Source organism: Corythoichthys intestinalis, chromosome 16 (genome assembly GCF_030265065.1).
Source record: "Corythoichthys intestinalis isolate RoL2023-P3 chromosome 16, ASM3026506v1, whole genome shotgun sequence".
In the NCBI taxonomy this organism is placed as follows: domain Eukaryota; kingdom Metazoa; phylum Chordata; class Actinopteri; order Syngnathiformes; family Syngnathidae; genus Corythoichthys; species Corythoichthys intestinalis.
Window position 1 is genome coordinate 51,463,957 of NC_080410.1, and position 27,679 is coordinate 51,491,635.

At 42.9% G+C, this 27,679-nt stretch overlaps 1 protein-coding gene across 2 annotated transcripts; it reads right to left on the minus strand.

Moving 5' to 3' along the window:
* Window positions 1–397: 397 nt before the first annotated feature.
* kmt5c (lysine methyltransferase 5C) lies at window positions 398–27,394 on the minus strand. Of its 2 annotated transcripts, none has more exons than XM_057817274.1 (9): window positions 25,479–27,394; window positions 24,440–24,572; window positions 17,788–17,953; window positions 17,578–17,687; window positions 17,342–17,505; window positions 17,087–17,106; window positions 16,833–16,969; window positions 16,604–16,764; window positions 398–6,081 (listed from the first exon to the last, which is right to left on the minus strand). In XM_057817274.1, exons 2-9 carry the CDS (start codon window positions 24,550–24,552, stop codon window positions 1,445–1,447), a joined length of 5,508 nt encoding a protein of 1,835 aa, XP_057673257.1. In that variant the 5' UTR covers window positions 24,553–24,572; window positions 25,479–27,394; the 3' UTR covers window positions 398–1,444. The 2 variants fall into 2 exon arrangements, with proteins under 2 accessions (XP_057673257.1, XP_057673258.1); XM_057817275.1 differs by lacking the exon at window positions 25,479–27,394 and adding an exon at window positions 24,858–25,458.
* Window positions 27,395–27,679: the final 285 nt, after the last annotated feature.

The following is a 27,679-nucleotide window of genomic DNA, read 5'->3' on the forward strand; positions in this document are numbered from 1 at the left end:
AAACTTTAATACATGCTCAGATAGGCCGGTATCGGCCAGTATCGGTATCGGAAGTGCAAAAGAATATCGGATCGGAAGTGCAAAAACCTGGATCGGGATATCCCTAGTTTATGGTAATGTTTTGAACTACCTATGTGCTATGCTTGTGCTGTGTTTCACCAGTCAGTAAAATGACATTTCTGTATCTGTACACAAGCAGTTTTCTTGTATTCTTCTATTTATTGGTGCTAAAATTAGGGTGCGCGTTATAAACGGGTACAATAATTTCCCCTAGATTTTACAAGTAAATTTGGGTGCGCATTATACACGGGTGCGCCTTATATTCGGGAAATTACGGTATGTTAAATTGACTTGTGACTGGAAAACAAAAAGAACTTAAAAAAAAAAAAAAACAAGCTTAAGTATGAAAAGGAGTCTTTAATAATACAAGCTACAATTTATACATTTCTACAGCAAACTCTTTTAGTAAGACTAACAATTTTTAAGAAGGAAGTAGAAGGGAGGGGCCTAATAGAAAGTTTGACAACAGCGGGTGAGAAATTAAATACAAGTCGTATAATATATCTTCATATATATTTGTCATCTATATATTCAGTTCAATAAGTTTTTTTTTGTGTGTTTTTTTTTTTGTCCCATTAAATAACCGTCAAACATTTACTCCTATCAACAATCAAGGTGAAGTATAAATTAGGTTCAAGCACCATTTTGTTTTAAAAGCACGACCGGGAAGAGGTCAAGATCATCCAATAAATACACAACAGGAAGTACAAGGGCCACAACCTTTCAAAAAATAACAGACAAAAACAGTGGAAAGATTGTCACCGTTTGTTCCTTTTCGATGTTGAGCGGACGGCAGCGGACCCTCCGGATGCTAAAAGATTGATAAAAATTCGAACACGGAGTATTAGGGCCAATGAAAAAAAGTAAAATAATCTCGTAGTATTATGACAACTTTTCCCGTCTTAACACTACAACTTCAATCTCGTAATATTACGACTTTAATTTCATAGTCTTATTTTTCGTTGTTCGGCCCCAGTACTCCGTTGCACTGCCCCCAATTAAAAAAAAAAACTGTCCACAACAGTCTCTAGATGGAATAGTGGTAAGCGCTAAGTCCGAAAGACAGCCAAAAGGGCGGCCGGTACCACCCGGATGAGACATTTTGGCCGAGAAAAATGGTCACGAGGGTCCGCCGTGCCGTAGCGGCTGGGCTCAGCTACCAAAAACACACTCGCGGGCGTACAAACAGTGAGAAAGAAAATCGTGGGTATAAAAGATGGAAAGTTTGAAAAAGTCTCATAGGAAAGACAAGAGGCGCCAAGCTGCCCGTTTGAAGGCGGTGCCTCCCTGGCCGCCGACACAAAGAATGGTCCGTTTGATCATCAAATAGGTCTCGTGACAGAGTCCTTCAAAACAGTTGGAATAAAAAGAAAAACAACAGGTTTCAGTCAGAGTACTGAAGGTCCAAGTCCACGGTTCCGTCCGTCACCACCAGCCTGACCCTCTTGGGCTTGGTAGAGCTCACGGAGTGAGACGTGGGTCCGTAGTGCGGTACGTCCTGATGGTCGCCCGACTGGTCCTTCTTAAAATGTTCATCCGGAGCACCTTTGTGTCCCGGCAAGCCGCCCATGGAAAAGGAGGGCGGGTTGGATGGCAGAGAAGCGCAGGGTTCCAGGACGAGCCGCCCCTGCGTGCCCGAAGGTTCCATCAGGCAGTGGTAGGTGTAGTTTGCGGGGCCCAGTCCAGGGTAACCTTCGGGCGCGTCCCTGAGGCCCAGCGTCAACGAGTGGTCGCCGCTAAAGTTGAGTACGTAAGGGGGTCCCTGGGGGCCGTAAGGGAAGGAGGCGGCCGGGTGACCCTTGCCCGCCGACGAAGGCGTGCCGGGCGGCGTGCCGTGGACTACTTGAGAACCGCCGTGATGCGGCAACGGCGAAAGCGACGAGGCGAAACTGAAATCGAAGGGATCCTGCTGGGGGTAACACGCCTGGTTCTTGTCCGAACCCGGGGGTGCCGATTTGTCCTGCTTGGACGTTTTCTCTTGCGGTGAGGAATAACCCTCTTTGCTAGGGAAGAAGAAAGGTCGAGGCAGGTTGGATAAGTTCTTATACGTCACGCCGGCGTCGTCCTGCTTTTCCGGGGCCGCTTTGCCTCGACCGAACGAAGAGCTCAAAGACGGAGCGTGTTTGCCGAAAGGAAGGCCGGGCCTGGCGGAGGAAGTGAAATGTTCGAGGTTCTGAGCGGAGACTCCGCTTTTGTGGTTACAGTGGAGCTCGTCACGAGGCTTTTCCGCCGATTTGCTAGCGTAGGTTTTGGATGTGTTGGAGGGAACGCTGTACTGTAAATTCTGGTTTGGGTTTCCACCCGGAAATTTGTGGACTTGCGGAACCCTGTGGATGACTGTGGAGGACTTCTCCTGGGAGCTGAAGTGATTGTCAAGGTTATTTGAGTTTCTTCCGGCCAAGAGTTGGTGACCAACAAACTTGTTAGCTATGGAAGACGGCAATACGGACTTGGTCTGCGGGATGCTTCGCTGTGCGCTAGGCTGGCAGCTGGGAAAAGACTGGGCTTGTTTGGGAATGCTCATGCGGTGGAAGGGTCCTTGAGTTTTTAGGTTGCACGCGGTTTTTGACTGGCTGCCGCCGGGTTTGACGTTCGGGGCGGATTGTACCAAAGGAAGAGGGTTCTGAGCCACGGTAGCAGGAGTGCCAAACAGCCGATGTTTGCTCAGCGCGGAGGAAGAATGACCTTTTAAATCCTCTTTGGACAGCCTCGCTCCCGAATTTTTGCTGACAAGTCTGTCCTTTGACGCCAGTTCGGGATTGCTGAGCACTGAAAACCCGTAGCCGGCTTGGGTAGGGATTCTCCCGGAGGCGTTCTTCGCCTCGCAATCTAGAGGAGCCGAATCGTTTTTGGATGGGAGTAGGCCTGGGAAGAACTGTAGTTCTTCACCGGGGAAGGAATTTCCGGGACTCGGGGGGCCGAGGTAAGGCGTCTCTGTGGTCCACGTGTCGGAGGGGCTGTGCGATAGCGGGCTGCTGAAGGGATCCGCGGGGGGTTCTAGTGAACACAAATCTGACGGCGAAGAAGGGAGAATGTTCTGCGGCTGATCGTATCCCTCAAAGTTTAAACACTGAAAGTCCAGAATGTCGTCACAACAGTTTGCAAAGTTAGGCTCGCCGGGGAGAATGGTTTCCGCGGTCGGGAACGGTGGGGAGTGGGAAGGGGGCTGGACGAGGGACCCGGGAAGTCCGGCTAGAGAAGCGGTCTTTTCCAGAATCTGCGACGAGCACAGGCCCTCGGAGAGCCTAGAGAGGCTGTTGTCGATTTGCTGGAGAGACTGACTGAGGCAGCCGGCGGGCGTTTCCGCGGCACCGGACTTAGTCGCCGATTTGTTTCGTTGCTTCCTGACGCCGGCTTCTTGTCTATCGGCAGCAGCGTTGGCTCCCGGCGCACTTTCCACGCGCTCGTTTAGCGGGGACGACAGGGAAAGCGGTGAAAGCGACAAACACATTGGCGGAGCTTCGGTTTTCAAGGGCGCGGAGTTAGCGTTCACCTTGGGAGTAGACGGCGGGGGGTCCTCTCGGACCTTGCTCAAGTCCAGCAGCCCCGGTGTTTGCTTTACCAAAGCGGGGGCTTTCGGGGCCCCTTTTTTCACCGGCGGCGCCTCCGTTTTCACCGCTTCCTGCTTTCCCTCCTCCTCCTCTTCCATGTCATCCACCTCCCAAATGTCCTCTACCTTTCGGCGTAATTTGAGAACGGGCAGTGGACAACCGTTGGAATCCGTGCCGGACTCTGGTTTGGGCTGCGACGCGCTTTCAAAGAGGCAGGAGCTTCTGGCCGATCCATCTTCAGTTTTGGTTCCTTGGACAAAAGACGCTGCGTCACTCTGAATTTTGGCCGGCGTAAGGCACGTAGCGGAAGAAATCTCCCCGACTGCGCCGTCTTCTTTATCCGGTTCCAGCTTTGTGCACGCGCTCCTCCTCCTCTCACCCCGTTTTTTCAAGCGAAGCAGTCTGCTCTTGGACTTCTTACTGGCCTGCACGTGAGCCTGAGCTGCCTGCATCTCCATGCTCAACACCGACACGGAGTCCATGATGGCCTTAAGGGGATCATTGTCAAGTTCGTTTTTCTCCGGTTTGGACAGCACAGAGCCTAGGCCGCTGCTTTGCATCTCCCACACTTTCCCTCTGCTCCGCTTGAAACGGATCCTAAAGTTAATTTCTGGCTTCGTCTTCTCCACATCACTTTGTTCCCTGGTTGGCGTTTCCGCCCGAGTGTCGTTTTCTTGCTTATTCTCCGTCTGGAGGTTCAGGTCGAGCTGAACGGTCTCCTGGCTGTTGTCCTCGTCTTGTCTCTGAGATTTCAACTTATCAGCCTTCCTCAGCCGAACGTCAGGAGCTTTAGGAAGCCGAGATCGAAGGACCCTGGCCACGTAGTTCTGCCTGGTGACCCTTCTGGAGCTCACCCTGCGGACTTTGGCTCGCAACGCTTTGCTTTTTCTGCCACGTTTGATAGGGTTTTCTGTATGACGACCGGGTTGTTCCTGCTTTATGGGCAAAACTTCTTTCCGGGTTGCGACGGAAGGGACGGTCGTGCCTTGCTCCGGCTCCACGGTATTGCGGAACGTCCGTTTCTTCAGAGGTATGTTGGACTGCATGGCGTCGTGGTGCTGAGCGGTCTGACTGGCATTGGATGAAATGTGAGATTGGAGAGGTAGCGGGTTGAGAGAGGATGTCACCGGGTCGCAGTGTCCGTTGGGTTTCTCTGCCAAGGGGACTAAACCGGGGCCTACGTTGTTTGACTTTAATTCGGCTTTGGTCTTTACGCGTCTGCCCAACTTCTGCGGCCGTCCGACAGTTCGTTTCGTGGCCTCGACAGGGACTTCTCTTGGACAACCGTCTCCTGGATGTGGCTTATCCTCAGAAGTCTTATCTTTCTTCAGAATATCCGACAAGAGGACTTTTGCCTGCTTCATGACGACATCCTTACTTGGAGTCTGCACGGGTTTACTTGGCATAGGAGGTACCTCTTGTACTGGTTGTGGCTCTTTGACCCCTTGTGTAATCATCTTTCTGGTCATTTTGACATTGGATGCAGTCTTACATTCAGTAGTAGTAGTTTTTCTCTTCTCTTTGTGCTCTTCAGGTTTGTTTTTATCTGGTTGCGTTTCCTCTTCCGCCACTGTCTGGATTTCGATGACCTTGTTCTTGCATTCTTCCTGGAGCTGGGAAGCATTTGAGGCCTGTCGCTTCTGCGCCGTTCCCTTATCGACGGCCTTAAAGAACATTTCCCGAACTCCTCTAGGAGTTTCGACGCTGGTGGTGCGCGGGCCCGGCAGAACCGGGGGTGACGTTACCTGCTTTGGCTGGGATTTCTGCGCAGTCAGTGGTCTGAGGCCCTGAATCTGCCTCATCTTGCCTCTCAGCTCCTCCCTAATGTCCCGCTCGTCAACAGTGACCGGTGGCTCCTTGCGAGGCGCCGAGATTCTAGTGAGGCGGACGGTAAGGAATTGCTTGAGCGCCGGTACCGGTTTGTCCGGAACTTTCTTACAGGGCTCCGGGACACTTTGAGAGACGACTGGTTCTGAGACGACTTGTTCTGAAATTTCTGGCTCGGTCTTTTCCGGTTTTTCTGCGACGGGCGTTTTGTCGGTATCGACGACCCCGTCCACGCTTCCGGTTCTGGATGAGCTCCTCAAGATAACGCCTCTGCCGGCCGTCCCGTCAGGGCATACCCGTCCTCTGTTCTTTTGAAGCAGAGTGGGCCTGAAACGCCTCACGCTGGGTGTTGCCCTAGGCTTGACTGCCTCCAGCTGTTGTAGGAGGGCCCTCTCTTTGCCTTTGGGATCCTTGCAGGCCAGCAGAAAGTCCACTGAGTGGCGCCGCACCCTTATTCTAAGGTCTCGGATCAAGCACTGCGACAGGCGCGGCGGCGTCTGTCGGTCTTTTCTGATGAGACCTACTTCCAAGGGTCTGGAGAGCCTGCGGTTCTGTCGCCTCCACTTATTGGCCTGGTTCCATTTTCGGTTCTTAAGAGCGTTCTTCCGCATCTGATGAGTGAAGGAGTTCCTCGAGGGGATTGCTAAAACAGAGAGACAAGGTCTGGTCAGTGCACGTTGTTCCAGTTTTGAAAATCCAGTGGAACCCTAACTTACTAGTTGATTTCTTTAGGAGACCAAACTCGTAGCTCAGTTTAATTGTGTACTGATTGCGTCGAAAAGAACTAAAATGCCACCAATTTGTTCTCACACAAATAACAAGTTCTGTATTATCCCTTCGTAAAGGCCGAGTTATTCTTCTGCGGCAGACCGACGCCGTCAAGGCAGACCCGATTTACGACCCTCCGCCATAGCCTGATGTGCAGCTCCGCAAAATTCTGACAACGATTCGCGTCAACGCGTGGCGACGTGCTGCAAATGGACTGTGATTGGTCCGCTCAGACTGTTGTTTCTGCTTCAACGCCAAATCACCGCCATTTACAAACATTCTTGCGCTAATGACCGCCTCCGGAACAGTCTTTTGCGTCACCTGTGCCTCAACATTTGTATGATCCACATTTGTTTTACAATGTTGATGAGCTGAAGATCCACATTCAAGCGTCCCATCTCAGTTGGCATTGTTGAAGTTGACAAAAGTCTACCAAAACCGTACAAACGACGCCACGCCCCTCTAGTGGCTTGGCGGTGATTTGCAGAGCAACGCGTTCCCTTGCTGCAGAACTATCGAATGCTCATTAATGTCGTAGTTGCTACGCCGTCACTGCCATGCAGAAGCATAACTCAGGCTTTATCCCACGCGTCTTGCGCGCATGTCATCTTTGAAGCTTCGTCACATTATACCGTATTGGCCCGAATATAAGACGGCCCTGATTATAAGACCCCCTCTTTTTCAAGATTCAAGTTTGAAAAAAAGACTTTTTGAACACCAAATTAATTTTTATACAGAAAATAATTACAGGACATCCGGAACAAATGATTATAACAATATATTTGAGAGAAAAAGCATGTTATTTTGCCTCATTCAAATCTTAATATCTGAACATTTAAATATGTAAACTAAAGTGCAATCATATTCGTAAATGAATGGCGTCTGTTTTTTGAAATCTAAAATCAATCTATTGTGATAAGACAACAAAATTGCAAAAACTGCATTAACCATCAAAGTGAGGTCTAACTGTAACTGTAGTCTTGAAACAAATCTGAATAAGGAAAAACATTGCAATAAAATAATGCAAACTGGTGAAACTTGAGAGTAGACAAGATTGGTCATGACAGAACATCGCTTCAATGATATCTGCCGCCATCTTGCGTCGTGAATGCGTATAACGTCTAGACCAGGGGTCCCCATCTGCCGGGCCGCAGACCGGTACCGGTCCGTGGCGCATTTGCTACCGGGCCGCACAGAAATAATAATTTAATAACGACCGCATTCTGGCCGAATTATCCCTGTGCCCCTGCTTAACATATCAATATCTCTACTCTAGATATAATACTACGGGATAGATTACAATGTTGTCATAGAAGTCCATTGATTGGACGGCTAGTAGTACATCTTGTTTGTGTATATAATATATCTATGTGCGCTTGTCCTCGATAATAACGTATCACGAGGCCGCGGGCGCAGCACATTTGTTCCTGGAAATAATTAGCGCCCACACGAGCGAAGATAACTGGAAAACAGACGTCTTTGGAGATATTTTTACGGCGAAAAGGGCACCTGACGAGCCTACAACCTCGAAGACCCACGAACTGCGAAGGAGTGGATTCGTGACCAGTTTGTGAATAAACAGAGATCGCAAATGACGGCGACCTTATTAAACGTACATTTGAGACAACAACTCTACCGAGGTTCTGGATTAAAGTCATTCTGGAATATCCTGACATCGCTACAATGCTACAATTTCCAACATCGTATCTTTGTGAAGTCGTTAATGGTGAGCGCGGTGTGCAGCTGTTGTGTGCAGCTTACATGGCATGATGAATCTGAGGAGAACTTTTCTACAAGTCCTTCCATGATCAAACGTAAGTTAATATTCCTTTCTTTCAAGAAAGTTTGTAGTGTTTACTTTGGAATTGCTGCATTTGCGCATTTTGCGGCTATGTTTAACGTTACGCGCATGCGTAGAACTGCACCGTTGCAATTTTTGATGGGTTGCAAAATTTGTCAGAACACCGGTCCGTGAAAAAAAGACCCAAATAACACCGGTCCGTGGTGCAAAAAAGGTTGGGGACCCCTGGTCTAGACCGCGTATATAAGACGACCCCCACTTTTTTAGTCTTATTTCAATGCAAAAAACACCGTCTTATATTTGGGCCAATACGGTAGTTTCTAAGGGGTGCACTCACTTTTTCCAGGGGTTTAGATATTAATGGCTATACTTTGAGCTATTTTGAGGGGAAAAAAATGAACTCTTTTATATAAGCTGCACACAGACTACTTTTCATTGTGTCAAAGTGCCATTTTGTCAGGGTTGTCCCATGAAAAGATATACTTAAATATCTGCAGAAAGGTGAGGGAAAAAAAGCATGTTATTTTGCCTCATTCAAATCCTAAAATCTGAACATTTAAGTATGTAAACTAAAGTGCAATCACATTCGTAAATGAATGGCTTCTGGTTTTTGAAATGCGAACAAACCTTGTGGCTATAAAATTATAAAAATAAAATACAAAATAAATAAATATTGTGAGAAAACAACAAAATTGCAAGAACTGCATTAACCATCAAAGTGAAGTCTAACTGTAGTCTTGAAACAAATCTGAATAAGGAAAAACATTGCAATAAAATAATGCAAACTGGTTAAACTAAAAAGAGTAGCCGAGATCTGTCATGACAGAACATCGCTTCATGATATCTGGCGCCATCTAGTGCCGTGAATGGGTAAAATGTCTAAGACCGCAAATATAAGACGACTCCCTCTTTTTCTGTGTTATTTTAATGCAAAAAAAAAAACACCGATTTATATTCGGGCCAATACGGTAATTACGTCACCCACGTGCCGCTTGTTGTTCTCGTTTGAAAGTCCGGAAGTTGAGGTTCACCCTTGTTTTTACTTGAAGTCAATCGGCCAAATAAAATGGGGAATTATGTCATTTAACAAGTCAAGTTTTATTACCCTCATAAATAACTAGAGGTGGGAATCTTTGGGCACCTAACGATTCGATTATGATTCAGACTCCGTTTCGATTATAAATCGATTATTGATGCTCCCCTTCCCCCATTTTTTTTTTTTAATGTTTTGTATATTTGTTCCAAAATTGTTCAAAAATCCTCTCAGGCTACATACAGTGCCTTGCAAAAGTATTCGGCCCCCTTGAATCTTGCAACCTTTCGCCACATTTCAGGCTTCAAACATAAAGATATGAAATTTAATTTTTTTGTCAAGAATCAACAACAAGTGGGACACAATCGTGAAGTGGAACAACATTTATTGAATAATTTCAACTTTTTTAACAAATAAAAAACTGAAAAGTGGGGCGTGCAATATTATTCGGCCCCTTTACTTTCAGTGCAGCAAACTCACTCCAGAAGTTCAGTGAGGATCTCTGAATGATCCAATGTTGTCCTAAATGACCGATGATGATAAATAGAATCCACCTGTGTGTAATCAAGTCTCCGTATAAACGCACCTGCTCTGTGATAGTCTCAGGGTTCTGTTTAAAGTGCAGAGAGCATTATGAAAACCAAGGAACACAGCAGGCAAGTCCGAGATACTGTTGTGGAGAAGTTTAAAGCCGGATTTGGATACAAAAAGATTTCCCAAGCTTTAAACATCTTGAGGAGCACTGTGCAAGCCATCATATTGAAATGGAAGGCGCATCAGACCACTGCAAATCTACCAAGACCCGGCCGTCCTTCCAAACTTTCTTCTCAAACAAGGAGAAAACTGATCAGAGATGCAGCCAAGAGGCCCATGATCACTCTGGATGAACTGCAGAGATCTACAGCTGAGGGAGGAGAGTCTGTCCATAGGACAACAATCAGTCGTACACTGCACAAATCTGGCCTTTATGGAAGAGTGACAAGAAGCAAGCCATTTCTCAAAGATATCCATAAAAAGTCTCGTTTAAAGTTTGCCACAAGCCACCTGGGAGACACACCAAACATGTGGATGAAGGTGCTCTGGTCAGATGAAACCAAAATTGAACTTTTTGGCCACAATGCAAAACGATATGTTTGGCGTAAAAGCAACACAGCTCATCACCCTGAACACACCATCCCCACTGTCAAACATGGTGGTGGCAGCATCATGATTTGGGCCTGCTTTTCTTCAGCAGGGACAGGGAAGATGGTTAAAATTGACGGGAAGATGGATGCAGCCAAATACAGGAACATTCTGGAAGAAAACCTGTTGGTATCTGCACAAGACCTAAGACTGGGACGGAGATTTATCTTCCAACAGGACAATGATCCAAAACATAAAGCCAAATCTACAATGAAATGGTTAAAAAATAAACGTATTCAGGTGTTAGAATGGTCCAGACCTGAATCCAATAGAGAATCTGTGGAAAGAGCTGAAGACTGCTGTTCACAAACACTCTCCATCCAACCTCACTGAGCTCGAGCTGTTTTGCAAGGAAGAATGGGCAAGAATGTCAGTCTCTCGATGTGCAAAACTGATAGAAACATACCCCAAGCGACTTGCAGCTGTAATTGGAGCAAAAGGTGGCGCTACAAAGTATTAACGCAAGGGGACCGAATAATATTGCACGGCCCACTTTTCAGTTTTTTATTTGTTAAAAAAGTTTAAATTATCCAATAAATTTTGTTCCACTTCACGATTGTGTCCCACTTGTTGTTGATTCTTGACAAAAAATTAAAATTTTGTATCTTTATGTTTGAAGCCTGAAATGTGGCGAAAGGTTGCAAGGTTCAAGGGGGCCGAATACTTTTGCAAGGCACTGTATGTTTGCTCCTGGATGGGCATGTAAAAAGCTCTCCTCACATTCTCTCATGTTAGCTGCACAACAACTGCAGCCGCTCTCCAATGACTCTCGCTGTTTACGTTTTCGTCGTGTTATTTTGCCATATTCGTGTTGACCATTTGGCAGCTACGCGCTCCACCGCCATCAGCCGGTTTGTCCGGCCGTCATTGTCCGGCCGCTTCCCTGCAAACGAGGCCTCTGCCCTCAGCAGGGGAACGACGAGCTCTAACTTGCTCGCTGCCGGGCGGCTTGCCGATCGGCGTAAACAATCGACAACCCCGCTGTCGAGTGAAATGATCCGGGCTAGTTATGTGTGATTTTCCGCTTCGGAGACTTTGAAACATCACTCTGTTCGGGTTAGCATGTCGGCTAGCTGTCACGCCTCTTGGTTTGTTTAAATTCTCCGAAGCCGGGGCAGGGAAATGACGAAACCCCTACGGTGGCATAAAATATCGTTCGGGAAGTGTGACAGTAAAGGTGAAGTCCACAGTTTTGACCATTATGGAGTAATTTTGCCATGTTGTACTGAATAAATGCAATTTTTATTATGTCATATTCCATTTAGCACAAGACTTATTTGTCATGACCATACCATTTATTTAGCTGTTGGGGAAAAATACTTGGATGAAAAGAATATCCTGTAAAAATATTGGAGTAGAGAGACTGAAACAATGACATTTTGCGGCTTTCTTCGTCGCATTTTCCTCGTTCTGAATAATTGCCCCTCAATGGGCTGAATAGTAAAACAGATGAGACCATTCTCCTGCCGATGTCATCCACCTGTTGGGGACGCTAGTGCCCTACAATGGTAGACGTGGCTAACCGGCAGATGAAAAGACTGCGCTTTGCCAAATTGTTGGCAAATCGTTTTTTTCGGACTATAAGTTGCAGTTTTTTCATAGTTTGGCTGGCGGTGCGACTTATACTCAGGAGCGACTTATGTGTGAAATTATTAACACATTATGATGTCATTTCACATGTTATTTTGGCGTTTTGAAGTGACGCTGATGGTTTGGTAAACTTGTTTGCATGTTCTTTATGCTATAGTTATCTGAATAACTAAATAGCTATGGCCACGTTCGCGTTCTGCCTTTGGCAATGTGTGTTCAATTGTATTATTAACTTTTTTGGTTTGAAATGCATGCTTTTAGTTTGTGGCGCTTTCCCGCCCACGTGGGGGCGCACTTGCACTTGTTTACGTGAAGAAAAGCGCTCACACGCCAGAAGAAGACGGACAGCTACTTAGCTCTGAGTGAGTGGGCGAGTTAGGGAGAGAAACACGGCTGCGAACCTACGTTCATTGTTTATGCTTGTAAAAGATCTCTACAGAGGCAATGCCTGTGTATATTATCTTTTCTGTTGTTGTTGTTCGTTTTCCACCCGCGATCGGACACTTAGCGCCAGTTGTGTGGTTGTTTGAACCAATGCTAGCGAACGCATGCTAACGGTTTGTGTCATTGCTGTAATAGCACTTAATTGTCATTTATTTACATTGCTGCGAACCTGTATGGTATCGAGGACGAAATTGATTCAGCAAATTATACGGACGTTCAGCATCGTCATTTGGGAGTTTAGCTCGCTGTACAGCCAGGACCGAGCCGTAGCGTCCTGGTAAGGACAGTATGTTCGCATTTCGTTGTTCATACACTGTACACTTATTCAGCATGTTGTTCTCTATAGTATTTTTATTAGGGTTGTTCCGATCATGTTTTTTTGCTCCCGATCCGATCCCGATCGTTTTAGTTTGAATATCTGCCGATCCCGATATTTCCCGATCCGATTGCTTTTTTTTGCTCCCGATTCAATTCCAATCATTCCCGATAATTTTTCCCGATCGTATACATTTTGGCAATGCATTAAGAAAAAAATGAATAAAACTCGGACGAATATATACATTCAACATACAGTACATAAGCACTGCATTTGTTTATTATGACAATAAATCCTCAAGATGGCATTTACATTATTAACATTCTTTCTGTGAGAGGGATCCACGGATAGAGAGACTTGGAATTCTTAAAGGATAAATGTGACTTTGTATATTGTGACTAAATATTGCCATCTAGTGTATTTGTTGAGCTTTCAGTAAATGATACTGTAGTCATTTAACTGTTCTGCCCAAATGCATGATGGGAAGTGCAACCATGTAGGGCTGTCCCAAACGACTAATTTTCTCCCGATTAGTCAGCCGACTATTTTTACGATTAGTCGACTAATCTAATAATTTAAAAAAATATATATATATATATATTTTTTTTTACTAATTTAGCAATGAAATTTTTGATGACGCTTATCAATTCACAAAAACATATTGGAACACTTGAATTATTAAAGTAAAAATAAACATGTAAATAACAATAATAAATCACAAATAAACAATGAGTTCAAATGCTGGTAGAATTAACTAGTGCAAAACAATGGAATGTAAACAGATTCAGAACACTGACTTCGCCTTTCCAACATGATTCAAAACAATTCTTGAAAAAACACCTAGCCTTAATATTATAGGATAGTACTATACATAATAGTTTTATAATAATTATAATAATTATTCATTGCCAATCAGATTTTTCATAAAGGGTGTCATTTTAAAGGTATTATTAGTTTAGAATCTAAATTCTGAAGTATGCGGGCTTGACTCCTGAAATCGTTATTTATATGACGCGCATGACATGCTTTTATTTTGAAATGTTCACCGGAAGTACGTTCGCTAAACCGCTAACCGGAAGTACGTTCGCTAAACCGCTAACTTCAGCTTTACACTTCGCAAAAAAAGCACTTTTTGTCATTGCATGTGTCAATAATAGATTTTTTGGTCATTTTTTTCGTTTGCAAATGGTGTTAACCAGCGATTTTTCATGTTTGAAGTGTCACCTTTTAACCGCAAGTTTGCTTTCACGAGACGACTGCCAATGTTTCATAGCAGGCCGGTAGGTTGCCTTTTTTCCCCCCCATTCACCTCAGTGTAGCAATGCTAACGTTACAGTGTTTAATATAGATGTGTTTTCTTATTTTATATGTCTGAACTTTAATTCTACAGCGTGTTGATAAGAGAAAGGAGTCTCACATGCCATCAGCACGCACGCATCAATGTATGCACGCACTCACGCGCGCACGTGCGCAGCAATAAAAGGCAGCCGTGAAAATTGCCGCCCTCATTTTTATTTGCCGTGCGATAAATGGACTCATTGCATATCGCGACAGGCTTAGCAACTTCAATAAAACATGTCGTTAGTTAGTTAGATGGACTTACAAACTGGGCGACGGCGCTTGAGGTGTTTATTCAGGGCCGACGAGCAGCCAAGCTATGCATTGAAGAGACAGGACAGAAAGAGTGAACCTTCCTTTGTTTCTTTGAAATAAGTCAATGTTTTGGACACTCTGGTGCGCTTTTTTTGGCCTTGTGCCGCTTTCCCCGCTTGCATACAGAGCGCGTAGACATTCTGAACTTTCCACGCATATATTTTTTTAACCCTTTATTAACCGTCGACGGGATGTTGTGCTCGTCGACGGATTTACGTCATCGATGACGTCGACAATGTCGACTAGTCGGGACAGCTCTACAACCATGACTGTGTGATATATCTTCTCTGCGTTGGGAAGTAACATAGGATGTTAAGGAAAAGATCAACCACTACTGTTCTTCCCCACATTGCTTCCCACGATATTTCTAATTGTTGAGAGAGGGATTTTCCGGCTTTAGCCAATTAAAAAGAGGCTCCAAAGACTCCCAAAATTCTCTCTACTCATTTTACGCTGCCTGTTAGTTCTATATATAGGTAAAACGGCACCATTATAGATTGAACGCAACAATGCGTGAGTGGGTCGTGCAGCGCATGCGTTGATTGCATTAAATATTTTAACGTGATTCATTAAAAAAAATTAATTACCGCCGTTTATGCGATAAATTTGATAGCCCTACTTTAAGCCAAAACTAAAGACTCTGGATGAATGTAAGACGTTATTTTGTATGTAACAAATACAATTAGAAAACGATTTAATTAAAAAATATACAGTATGTATATTAAAAAAACGGCATGTCCGATATTTTTTTTGCCGATTCTGATACTTTGAAAATGACGTGATCGGACCCGATCGATCGGGACATCTTTCATTTTTATGTTAAATTTCCTTCAAAGATGACATATCCGTTCTATGTGTTGGATTTTATCAAGTAAATTTCCCCCCAAAAATGCGACTTATACTCCGGTGCGACTAATATATGTTTTTTTCTCTTCGTTGGGCATTTTACAGCTGGTGCGACTTATACTCAGGGGTAGGCATGTGCCGGTATGATATTTTGACAGTACGATAACCGTGAGCAAAAATACCTCGGTTTCACGGTATTGCAATTATAGCTCCAAAAAACTTTGAGATGTATGGGTTAAAAAAAACAACTTTTTTCCATTGAACAGGATTTTTTTTCCCCAGACCATAGTTGCAAATTGGAACATGAATATATTGTTAAAATAAATAATCAATAGAAAAATATTTTAAATAAAATTAAACTAAATATAACTTATAGACTATACTCACAGCCACAGCTCAAGTTGCTCAAGATTAGAGCAAGAAAAAAATAATTTCTATAAAAAAGTAAAAACACTTCTGAATAAAATTTTTTAGAAATTTATACTGCATGACTTTTTTTTTGAGGGTGGAAAAGCTTAAGTGAAGTTTCGCCATTTTCAGCCACTGTGTCAACTCTAGTCTACATGATGTCATGCCTTTGTGCTAAAAAGAACAAAGAATTCATAAGTTACTTAAAAATGTATAAGTTAGTTAAAATGTCAATATTGTTGTGGAAAGGTATCATCTAAAAAATAAAATAAAATAAAACACTGGGAGTGAGACCTCACCTTGATCCAGCGAACGTGGATTTGTGCTTAGGGCAAGATCATCTTTCGTTATTAGCGATCTTTGACGCCATCACCTTTTCTCCTTCATTCAAGCGACTCAAGCTTGTTTTCTCACTCTGCGGCTGTCACACTCAACGGAGTTGCTCTCCCAGGTAAGCCTAGGCTAACAATCTTCTTTGTAAGCTTTTAGTTAGTTTTTATATTGAATTTGAAAGGAAAATGTGTGTTTTGTTTTTGGCAAACTTTTTCCATGGTGCTAATCTGTTGAAGCTACTCACATGGAAAAATCTAATTGTACAACATTTTAAATGTATTCATTTTGTATATTACACTTACCACGATTTGAGAGCTCAATAAATTGAAGAACAGTACGCCTTATATTTGGAGTATTTGTTTTGGTTAGCTGGCTGGCTAGCCGATAGCGTCACTTTCACACACAGCAAAAAACGGGAGGCGGTGAGCGCTGCTGCGCCAAGCCGCTTCTGACTGCATTTTTGACACAAGAAAAATAGCAAATACCGTACTACGGTCTGACGGAAAATTTAAGTGGTTTTGAAACCACGACGTTTTCACACCACGGTAAACCGTGAAACCGGTAACCGGCACATGCCTACTCAGGGGCGACTTGTAGTCCGAAAAATACGGTAGTCGAACGGTCTCAAAATATGATTCTAATTTACATAATAATCCTATTTAAGACTTTTTATCACCTGTCGCACACACTTTAAAGGGTTAATGAAAAATTGGCTAGCAATACAAACCCAAAAGAAAGGATCTTTGACGACGTCGCAAGCAAAAGTACAACCTAAATCCCTGTAAGGATACCTGAGTGTAATCCGGAAATAGCGGGCCTGGAGCTCAGGTGTCCCTTCTCTCGCTGGTGACGAAGGTAGCGCTCCCGGAGGCGGTACTTCTGGCCCATGGGGTCTTTTGTTTCCTCGCATTCCGGCTGCTTCCCTCTGTGTTTAAAATGACCTTCCCCTTTCCTGAGGGAGAGTCGCCACGTTAAACACCGCTCGGAGGCGCTCGCGATTGTCGGCGGGCGGGAACGCACTTCTCGCAGGTGCAGCACTCGCACATTTCGTTGCCCTCGCCAAAGAAGCTTGCGCCGTAGTAGCACGTGATCTCCTCGCCGGGAGAGATGGGTCGAATCACTTCCACGCAAGCGCCGTTCTTCTCGCCGGGGACGAACTGGGAGCGGTTGGGAAAGACAAAAGCTTGGTGACGGCGAATCAAGTACACGTTGTGAATAATTGTCCTATTTAGACATCATGTTGCCTTTTGTCTGACCGATGAATATTTGCTTACCTTGCAATTTGGCTTGCAGTCTTCCAATGCAAAGACAGGAAAGGAAAATAAGATGTGATTAGGGAAAGCACAAAATTCAAGTCCAATACTTAGCTCAAAACATGCTCTCAAAAAAATATTTTATTATAAAAATTATATTTTATGACTTGGGACCTTCTTAACGCAATCAAGGCTGAAAGGCAGCAGAGGGCGCCACACATTCCGATAAAAATAAGTGATTTTTTTTTACCATTGCAGAGGCACGGCGAAACTGACCGTGGTTGATAAAGGCGGCGGGTCCGAGCCACAGCTGAGCGCAGCGTTTGCGCGTGGAGTACATGACGCTGAAGTCGTTGACTCCGGCCCGCAGCACGGCGCCGTCGGCCGGACTCAGCTCGGCAATGCACCCCAGGAGGACCTCCACCCGCTCGCCCGCGAACCTGCCCGCCGCCGACAAAAACCGTGACGAATTCAGTCACCGAGCTTTGGAAATCGGCGGCGTACGGACTTACCAGTGCCTGGTGGAGGTAATCTTGGCGCCGTTGGTCTCCGAGGAGTAGCGGTCACAAGATTCGATCTTGACACCGCTGTCCAATAGGAAGGCCCCGAGGTAGCGGTACACCTGCGGACGAGATGGGCGCTTCACTTACAATTGAAAGGAAGCGGCTTTCCACAGTACATTTACGAGCAAATAGCGGAACGGCCGAAATCTCGGTACGCACATGCTGCCTCAGGAGCTCCTTTCGGTGACTTCCCAAAGCTTCGAAGTAGTCGCCGGCCAGCTCGCCCACCGTCAGCGCCTCGAAGGTGGCGTCGAAGTCGTGCGTGCGTTGGAAGCGCAGCAACGTCTCCTTCAAGTTGCCCCAGCGGCGCACCTCCGGCGGCGGGCTACGCGTATTTCAAACAAAAGAAAAGCCGTTGCATGATAATAATGAGCAGCGATTGACGAGATGACAAATCACCTCAAAATTGAATTCCGAAACGATATAACACATACAGTGCTGCTCGAAAGTTTGTGAACCCCACAGCGATGGTCAGATTTTTTGTAAAAAAAACTAAAATAACCTTATTAAATGTTAAGTTATACCCAAATCCACAATACTGACATTCCAAATAATGGACTGAAACAAAAGAAATAGTTATATTGTCATTCTTTATTTAACAAAAGTGGTTGATTTAAGAAAAACTCAGATATCATGTGTGCAAAAGTATGTGAACCCCTTCAGTTAATAGGATATTGCGCCTCCTTTTGCAGAGATTACCTCAACCAAACGGTTTCTGTAGTGACTAATCAGCCTCTCACATCTACTTTGGGGGATTTTTGCCCATTCTTCCTTGCAGAACGCAGTCAGTTGAGAGAGGTTTGATGGGCGTCTGGCATGAACTGCTCGCTTCAGGTCCCGCCACAGCATTTCAATGGGATTTAGGTCAGGACTTTGACTGGGCCAGTCCAGAACACGAATCTTCTTCTTTTTCAGCCATTCCTTGGTTGTATTGCTGGAATGCTTTGGATCATTATCATGTTGCATGATCCACCTTCTGCCAAGCTTTAACTTCAAAACAGATGGCGTCAGGTTATGTTCTAGGATTTGACAATATTCCTCAGAATTCATGATTCCCTGGACTATGTGGAGTTATCCAGGTCCTAAGGATGAAAAGCAAGCCCAGATCTTGACATTCCCACCTCCATGCTTCACTGTTGGGAGAAGGTTCTTTTGGTGGTATGCAGTGTTGACTTTTCGCCAGACATGGCGGTTTTGGTTGTGACCAAACAGTTCAATTTTGCACCTACATCAGTTGATGAAAACTCTTTTTAATTTAGTCTCGACAACACAACTGTTAAAAAAAACAAAAAAAAAACTACTGAATTGATTGATTAGGAAATCAGGTTGAAATAATAGAAAATTCCAAAATGTTGAAGGGGTTCACAAACTTTTGAGCAGCACTGTATAATTGGCATGAGTAAACAATGAGTAAACAGTGTTTTTTTTCTGGCAGTACAACAGTTCTTTTTTAAACAGTTCTTTTTGATTGAAGCAACTTTTTCGGGGATTGAATGATTTACACACAAATGTCCCACCCATAATTTGGCCCAAACAAAAAAAGAATTGCTTCTATCAAAGAAAACAGTTTAAATGAAAAATTAAGTGTGCAAATGCAAATTTCTGAGTCTCAAATATTTTTTCGCATTCAAAAACTTTTTTTCTATGATTGAAATTTTTTTTATTTTTGATTGATTTTTCTTTTGAAAATATTTTTTTTGTTTGAAGCAACTTATTTTTTGATTTAATAATAAAAACACAAATGTCCTAGCCAAAATATGGCACAAATGCAAAACTACATTACTTCAATCAAAAAGTTGTTTCAATTCAATCAAAAGAAAAAAAATTAAATCAAAGAAAAATAGTTATCAAATGCATTTTTTTTTTTAGTTTCACATTTATTTTTGCATTCAAACACATTTTTATTGAAGTGACTTTTTTTTAATTGAAAATATATATTTTAGGGCTGTCAAACGATTAAAATTTTGAATCGAGTTAATTACAGCTTAAAAATTAATTAATCGTAATTAATCGCAATTCAAACCATCTCTAAAATATGTCCTATTTTTCTGTAAATTATTGTTGGAATGGAAAGATAAGACAAGACAGATATATACATTCAACATACGGTACATAAGTACTGTATTAGTTTATTATAACAATAAATCAACAAGATGGCATTAACATTATTAACATTCTCTTAAAGCGATCCATGGATAGAAAGACTTGGAGTCCTTAAAAGATAAATGTTAGCACAAGTTATAGAAATTTTATATTAAAGCCCCTCTTAATGTTTTCGTTTTATTAAAATTTGTAAAATTTTCAATCAAAAAATAAACTAATAGCTTGCCATTGTTGGTGTCAATAATTACACCATGCTCACTCATTGTGCTGAAAGCCATAAAAGAAATTAATTACCGCCCGTTAACGCGATAATTTTGACAGCCCTAATACATTTTGATTGAAGCGACTTTTTTTTTGATTGAAGCAAACTTTTTTTTGATGAATGAATAAAGACACAAATCTACCTCCATAGAAACCTAGCCCTCTGCAGGGCTAACGTTACGTGACAGCGAGCGACATCTTATTTATTAGCACTGAGAAGTCTACTGCTTTAAGATGGCAGCTGTTTACTAACACCGCCCAGTCTGTCATTTCACATCTAGTTCTACATAGATGTTATATCTAGGAGAAGCATCAGACGCTACCAGCTACCACCGTAGCATCATGCGGGCTAGTTTTTAGCAACATCGGCTTAGTTTGAAGAGGCTGTCAGCTGCAGTAAGTTTTTTTAAATTATTGCTTCTTCCTCTTCGCACGTGACGTCAGCGCGTTGTCCCGCATTAAAAGTAGTCCGGGCAAAACGTGATGCTTAAAGCTGGCAAAATTAAACGATTCCACGAGGTGAATAAAATTACTCGGACCAGTTTTTAAACTCGAGTTGCTCGAGTATTCGTTTCAGCTCTACAGAGGATTCAACGTTTCTTGGACCGAATCATTTGCATTCATTGCCAATGCGGAAGGATTGCCTGACTGTTTACCCTGTAGCGAGAAGTTGTCAAATGACAAAAAGTGTAATGTGGAAAGACATTTCCAGGGAAGGCATGCGACATTTGCAGCCAGTACCCAGTTGGGAGAGAGTGAAAAAGTGCGATTGCATTACTTCTGAAGTAGCGCAAAAATTTGCAGACTTCAAAAAACAAAACCGAGATAATACAGAAAATCAAAGATATGCCCAGGTAGGGCCTGTTATGCACGTTCCCTTTTGTTGTTTTTCGAAACCTCAAACTAAAAATGACTAGTGCTGTCAAATTTATCGTGGTAACGGGCGGTAATTAAATTTTTAATTAATCACGTTAAAATATTTGACATAATTAACGCATGCAAAGAATGACCCGTTTATGCGTTGCCTCAAACACTTTGCAATGACGTTGCTTTATCAAATTGAGAGCGAATAGGCACAGAAATGCGAGTGGACACAGGCGTTCATTGGACCGTGCCTTTAATTGGTTTAAGTTTTGGCAACTCGTTCATAACAAATATAAGTATCATGGACGACGTGGGGATGAATGAAAGGAGAAGATCTTTTTCTTAACACGCTTAATTGAATACAACGCAGAACATACTGTATACCATTTGCAGCCACCACTGACAGTTATTGTTACCCAACTTCCCATCACGCATTTGGGCAGAACAGTTAAGTCGCTACTAGAGCTGGGAATCTTTGGGCACCTAACGATTCGATTACGATTACGATTCAGATGGTCCGATTCGATTCTAAAACGATTATTGATGCACCCCCCCCCCCTTTTTTTTTTTTTTTAATGTTTTGTACATTAGTTCCAAAATTGTTCAAAAATACTCTCAGGCTAAACCAAACTACTATTTCAGTATCAAGTTAACATATAGCAGTAAACAAATATACAAAAATAACAGTAAATAAAAAACTCCAGTCCCCATTCTGTATCAGCAGCTTTAAACTACATTCAATTAATTTAATGTTGTGAATCAACCGTTAAAGTTGTTAAAATTGCTCCCGTTAATCCATAATTTCCCTTTTGTCAACTTTCGACATGTGAAAGTTTGAAAACTATTTTAAAGATAGATTCAAGTCAATATTTTACCGATTTAGGATTATTTTAGATAAAAAGTTAATTAGGTTTGCTTGGAAGGTTCGCTACAACAGCCTTGCAGAGAAGTGTACTGCTTTAAGATGGCGGCCGTTTACTACGTCTGCATCTAGCTTTTTGTAGATGTGCTGCAAACGCTACGGCTACCGTAGTGCATCTAGTCTTATATAAATGATATCTACCGTAACATTATGTGGATGACGTACTTTTGTAGCAGCTTCAGGTATGCTGTTGTGTTTTTTTATCTCGTGGCATGAGTTGAGCTAGAGCCGTGAGTTGAGCATTGGCATTACCCGAGGGGCCGGGTAATGAGAAGCATGATGTTTAGCTACTCTCGCTCCGTTGCTCATTGACCGCGCGGCGCGCTGAGTGTGTTGTACTTCCGCTTTACTTGGCATATTTCAATAATCGGAATTTGGATGTTTGTGAATCGTTCTCGAATCTTCCACGGCCGAATCGCAAATAATCTAAGAATCGGAAATTTTGCACACCTCTAGTCGCTACAGTATCATTTAATCAAAGCACAACAAAAATAATATTCCTATCGCTCAAAAAAATAATGTTCACAAAAAGAAAAGCGCTCAATGCAAAGAGAACTGGCATCCCCAATCAAAATAGCTATGCAAAATAACCATAAAACTTACTCAGACTTTGCCTTGGCTAGATCTCTAATTAATTCAAACTTGCCATTGACACCTTGTGGTGTATTTCAATCACTACCTGAAAGAGCAGGGAATCTTTGGGCACCTAACGATTCGATTACGATTCAGAGGCTCCGATTCGATTATAAAACGATTATTGATTCACCCCCCCCCCTCCTTTTTTTTTTTTTTTTTTTTTAAATTAAGTGTTTTGTACATTAGTTCCAAAATTGTTCAAAAATCCTCTCAGGCTAAACCAAACTACTATTTCAGTATGAAGTTAACATATAGCAGTAAACAAATATACAAAAATAACAGTAAATAAATAAAAAAACTCCAGTCGCCATTCTGTAACAGCAGCTTTAAACTACATTCAATTAATTTAATGTTGTGAATCAACTGTTAAAGTTGTTAAAATCGCTCCCATTATTCCATAATTTCCCTTTTGTCTACTTTCGACATGTGAAAGTTTTTAAACTATTTTAAAGATAGATCAAGTCAATATTTTACCGATTTAGGAGTATTTTAGATAAAAAGTTAATTAGGTTTGCTTGGAAGGTTCGCTACAACAGCCTTGCAGGGAAGTGTACTGCTTTAAGATGGCGGCGGTTTACTAACGGCCGCCATCTTAAAGCAGTACTTTTTGTAGATGTGCTGCTCACGCTACCGAATCAATGGTGCATCTAGTCCTATATAAATGATATCTACCATTATATTATGTGGATGACGTACTTTGTAGCAGCTTTTCGGCAGCAGTCAGGTATGTTGTTGTGTTTTTTTATCTCGTGGGATGAGTTGAGCTAGAGCTGTGAGTTGAGCATTGGCATTACCCGAGGGGCCGGGTAATGAGAAGCATGATGTTGATGATGATGGCGCGCTGAGTGTGTTGTACTTTCGCTTTACTTGGCATATTTCAATAATCGGAATTTGGATGCTTGTGAATCGTTCTCGAATCTTCCACGGCCGAATCGCGAATAATCTAAGAATCGGAAATTTTGCACACCTCTACTACCTTACATAGGTAAAGACACTGGAAGAACGGCAGGGAGCCCATCTGACCTCCCGCTCGACTTTGATTGAAAATTTTACAAAGTTTATTAAAACGAAAACATTAAGATGGGTTTTCATATAAAATTACTATAACTTGCACTCAAATTTATCTTTTAAGAACTACAAGTCTTTCTATAAGTGGATCCCTTTAACAGAAAGAACGTTAATAATGTTAAAGCCATCTTGTGGATTTATTGTTAAACAAATACAGTACTTATGTAGAATAAGTTGAATGTTTATGTCCGTCCAGTCTTTCCATTCCAAAAATAATTTACAGAAAAATATGGCATATTTTAGAGATGGTTTGAATTACGATTAATTTTTAAGCAGTGATTCACGTGATTAAAAATTTTAATCGTTTGACAGCCCAAAAGATGACATTAAAAAAAAGTCAGATTTCTTTAGTTTCATAAAAGCAATGAAAAAGTTAACATTATAAGGAAGTTAAACTTCAGGTGGCATCATACAACAGAGTAGTTACGTGGTGCGTTGGATGCACTGCAGGGAAAATAAACATTAAATCATGAAGGCTCATTATGTATTTTTAGCCAACTTAGTCATTTTGATAGTAGGCTAACATAGCTAATACAGATACATACAGCATGTGTTGCCTTCATTATAAGGCTTATGTAAGGCTTTTAATTTTTTTTTTGTGGCTCTAGACAAATTTGTTTTTTTTTGGTCCAATATGGCTCTTTCAACATTTTGGGTTGGCGACTCCCATCTTTAACTCTTGGACAACATATCGCGCCATCCAAGTGGGTATTAAGAACCACTGCGCTAAAATAAGCACTCGTCTGTCAACCAAAATTGTTGGAAACCTCATTTTTGGAGTACATTTTTGTAATTTTACAGATGAAAACATTTTTCGTGAACGTCGACTAAAACTAGACGAAATTAGTCGAGTTTTGAGATGACTAATCATTGCCCAAAAGACTAAGATGAAAATTAAAAGGGCTGTCAAAAACAACACTGGTACACACCATTGGTGTGCTGAAAATTTCCTATTACCTGATGTTCATTTTATGGGTGCTGAAGCCCAGGAGAGGGTCCAGCACCAGGCTAGTGGCCAGGTCATCAGTCTCACACAGCTCTTTCACACTCATTCTAGTGCAGCAGTCCATGGCCTCCCACCATCAGCATGCTGAAAGAGGTCGCACAACAGCGTAAGAAACCAAGGCCAAAGAACAACTTGCATTTTTCATTCCGGAACACATCATCAATCGATGGAAATACAAATTCAAATGTTAAGGTTGCTTTCATCTTGTCCTACTACTTTTCACGACTGATAAGAGTTAGCCCGTTTCAGTTTCATTTCCATGCGTTCCCATAAAAGAGAAGCAGAAGCCAGCGTCTGGTTCCCTTAATAACAAAGAACGTACCGAAACAAATAATGAAACTTGATAATGATCCATCTTTCCTGTCTCACCTGGTAATTCATGCATCCTTTTATTCTCCCTCGCTTTTCTGCCTTCTTTGCTCACGTCTATCCTTCCACCTTGGATGGGCTTTCCCCCACCATCTTTCTGTCTTTTCTCAGCCGTTTTTTTTTTTTTTTTTCCGAATCTTTCCTTCGACTTGTCTGCCTTCCTGACATTGCGTTAAATTCCACATCCTTTGTTTTGTCCTCAAAGCGTTAGCCATTTATTCACTGAACCTGCGAGAAAATAAAGTTCATTTAAAAAGTGCCCGGTATATGAGCGTATGTCCTTCTGAGGGTTACCCCTAACTTAACTACAGTGTGGCCCGCGATAAAAACAACTTTGACATCCCACTGACTGCAAAGCGTGGTAATAGACACCGGACATCCTGCCTGCGTTAAAAATATGAAGCTACAGTGCGTCCTCGAGTTAAAAACGTCACAACAACGAGCCGTAAGGTGTCAACGAGTTCATTATTGACTGAACGTAGCGCGTTAGCTTAGCATTTAGCTTATCATATACAGTACGGTACCGTCTAGCATCTCGCCTTCCCGTCCGCATCATACAATTCGTACGACGGATGATGCGGACGAGAAGAACCGCGACGAAAGCGGCGGCGGATAGCTTACCTGGGAGTCTTTTCGGGTCGACGAAAGAAGGAGCGTCAATTGGAGGAGTAAGATCCTCAAAAAGGCAGCTCTGCGCCCGGGCGCCTAGCCTAGCAACATGCTAACGGACGAGCTAGCTGGCTAGCTTTTCGTCCCAGATTACTCCAACACTTCTGGAATGTTATTGCAACGCGGCGCGCAAATATCGGCGATTTTCTCTGCAACTGCAAACAATGACCTGTGTTTTTTGTCTCGTTTTTGTAGCAGAGCTGCTAAATCAAGTTTAGTCAATTGATAGTGTTTAAAAAATAAAATATACAACTGTATGTATTTTTTTTAAAAAAAGCTTCGCCTCTGGTTGTAAAAGTTGATCAGCTACATTGCAGCGCAACCGAGCTTGTCCACTTTGCGGACGAGGCCAGTCGAAGTCCTCATTCGCTGGCTTCGAGGTCAATCTGGCAAATCAAAAACAGCTGACCGGAATCCCTGTCGTTTGATTGGTCGCTGTGCGCGAAACTAGGCAGGACTCGCCTACAAGGGAGGTGAAGGAGAACAGAGGAAGGCCTCGTTTCCGACGACGCCGTTGGTCGAGTCAGGCGTCAATCTGGCAAACAACGCCAAATTGCATGGGTAAGCGGCGTCTCATTGGCCGACGTTTGAGAGAGGGCGGGCTTGAGGGATGTTGATATACGGGAGGAGAGCCCATACAGTAGCCTCTTGGCAACACTTGAGTCGGCGGTGCCATGCTAACAAATAGTAAACATGCGCCACAATTTAAGAGGATGTTCGACGAGAAACCTTAGATTGTGGAAATTTGGTCTTCAAATTCAATACAATAATCAACGCTATTAATATTGTAACCTGTGATCCCTCACTTACAATATGAAAGACATGTACCGTATTTTTCGGACTATAAAGCACACCCTTAATGAGAGTTTATTTTCAAACATTCGCACCCAATTATTAGGAAATTATGGCATTAATGTACAGCATTTGTCTGTGCATCTTTTAATAATTGACCTTTTATTTTATTGTTTTATTTGTGGGTTTGACATGTAAGGCATTTTACTGGAGCAATACAATAAAATTAGTTCAATTGCATTAAGATCAGTGTAGTTTTCGTCAACGATGACGATATTAACATTTCTTCAACTAACTTTTTTTTCATGACGAGCCGATAATGAGCTAAAATCATGTCTTGGGAGACTAATGACGAATGCCAGTTTTTGTCTGATGTGACAAACTGGCGCATTTTCATCTCATGTTCACAATGTGTGACATTTTAATGTTTTTGCATTCCGTTTTGCTGCCAAGTCTTTTATCACCAAGTTGGCGTTGTCCTTGGAGACACAATATGTGCTCGTCTGTCAATTGAAATAGTTGGAAACCTTTATTTTTCGAGTAAAATTGAATTTACAGACGAAAACATTCTTAGTTAAACCGACTAAAGACGAAAATAGTCTTGTGTTTTTGTCAACAAAAACTAGTTGACACATTTTGTGACGACTAAAATATGACTAATAAGTATTAGCGTCAAAAAGAGACAAAAATCAAAATGGCTGCCAAAAACAACATCGTTTAAGATTTCATTAGAACTCCTACATTAAAGCACAGTCAATTTTAGGGAAAAATAAATAATTTTAAATGTTCCTTATAGCTTGAAAATTACAGTACATCAATTGTAATTGGCGGGGGGAAAAATTTGTATTTGTAAGATTAAAGTTTTTACATCTCCTCCGTGAGTCATCACCTTATCGTGGTGGAGGGGTTTGCGTGTCCCAATGATCCTAGGAGCTATGTTGTCTGGGGCTTTAAGCCCCTGGCAGGGTCACCCATGGCAAACAGGTCCTAGGTGAGGGGCCAGACTAAGCATGGCTCAAACTGACCCCTTATGATGAGAAAAAGAAATGAACTCCAGTTTCCCTTGCCCGGACGCAGGTTACCGGGGCCCCCCTCTGGAGCCAGGCCTGGAGTTGGGGCTCGAAGGCAAGCGTCTGGTGGCCCGGCCTGTCCCCATGGGGCCCGGCCGGGCACAGCCCGGAAAGGCAACATGGGTTCCCCTTCCCATGGGCTCACCACCTGTGGGAGGGGCCAAAGGGGTCGGGTGCGTAGAGAGTTGGGCGGCAGCCAAAGGCGGGGGCCTTGGCGGTCCAACCCCCAGCTGCAGAAGCTAACTCTTGGGACATGGAATGTCACCTCTCTGGCAGGGAAGGAGCCTGAGC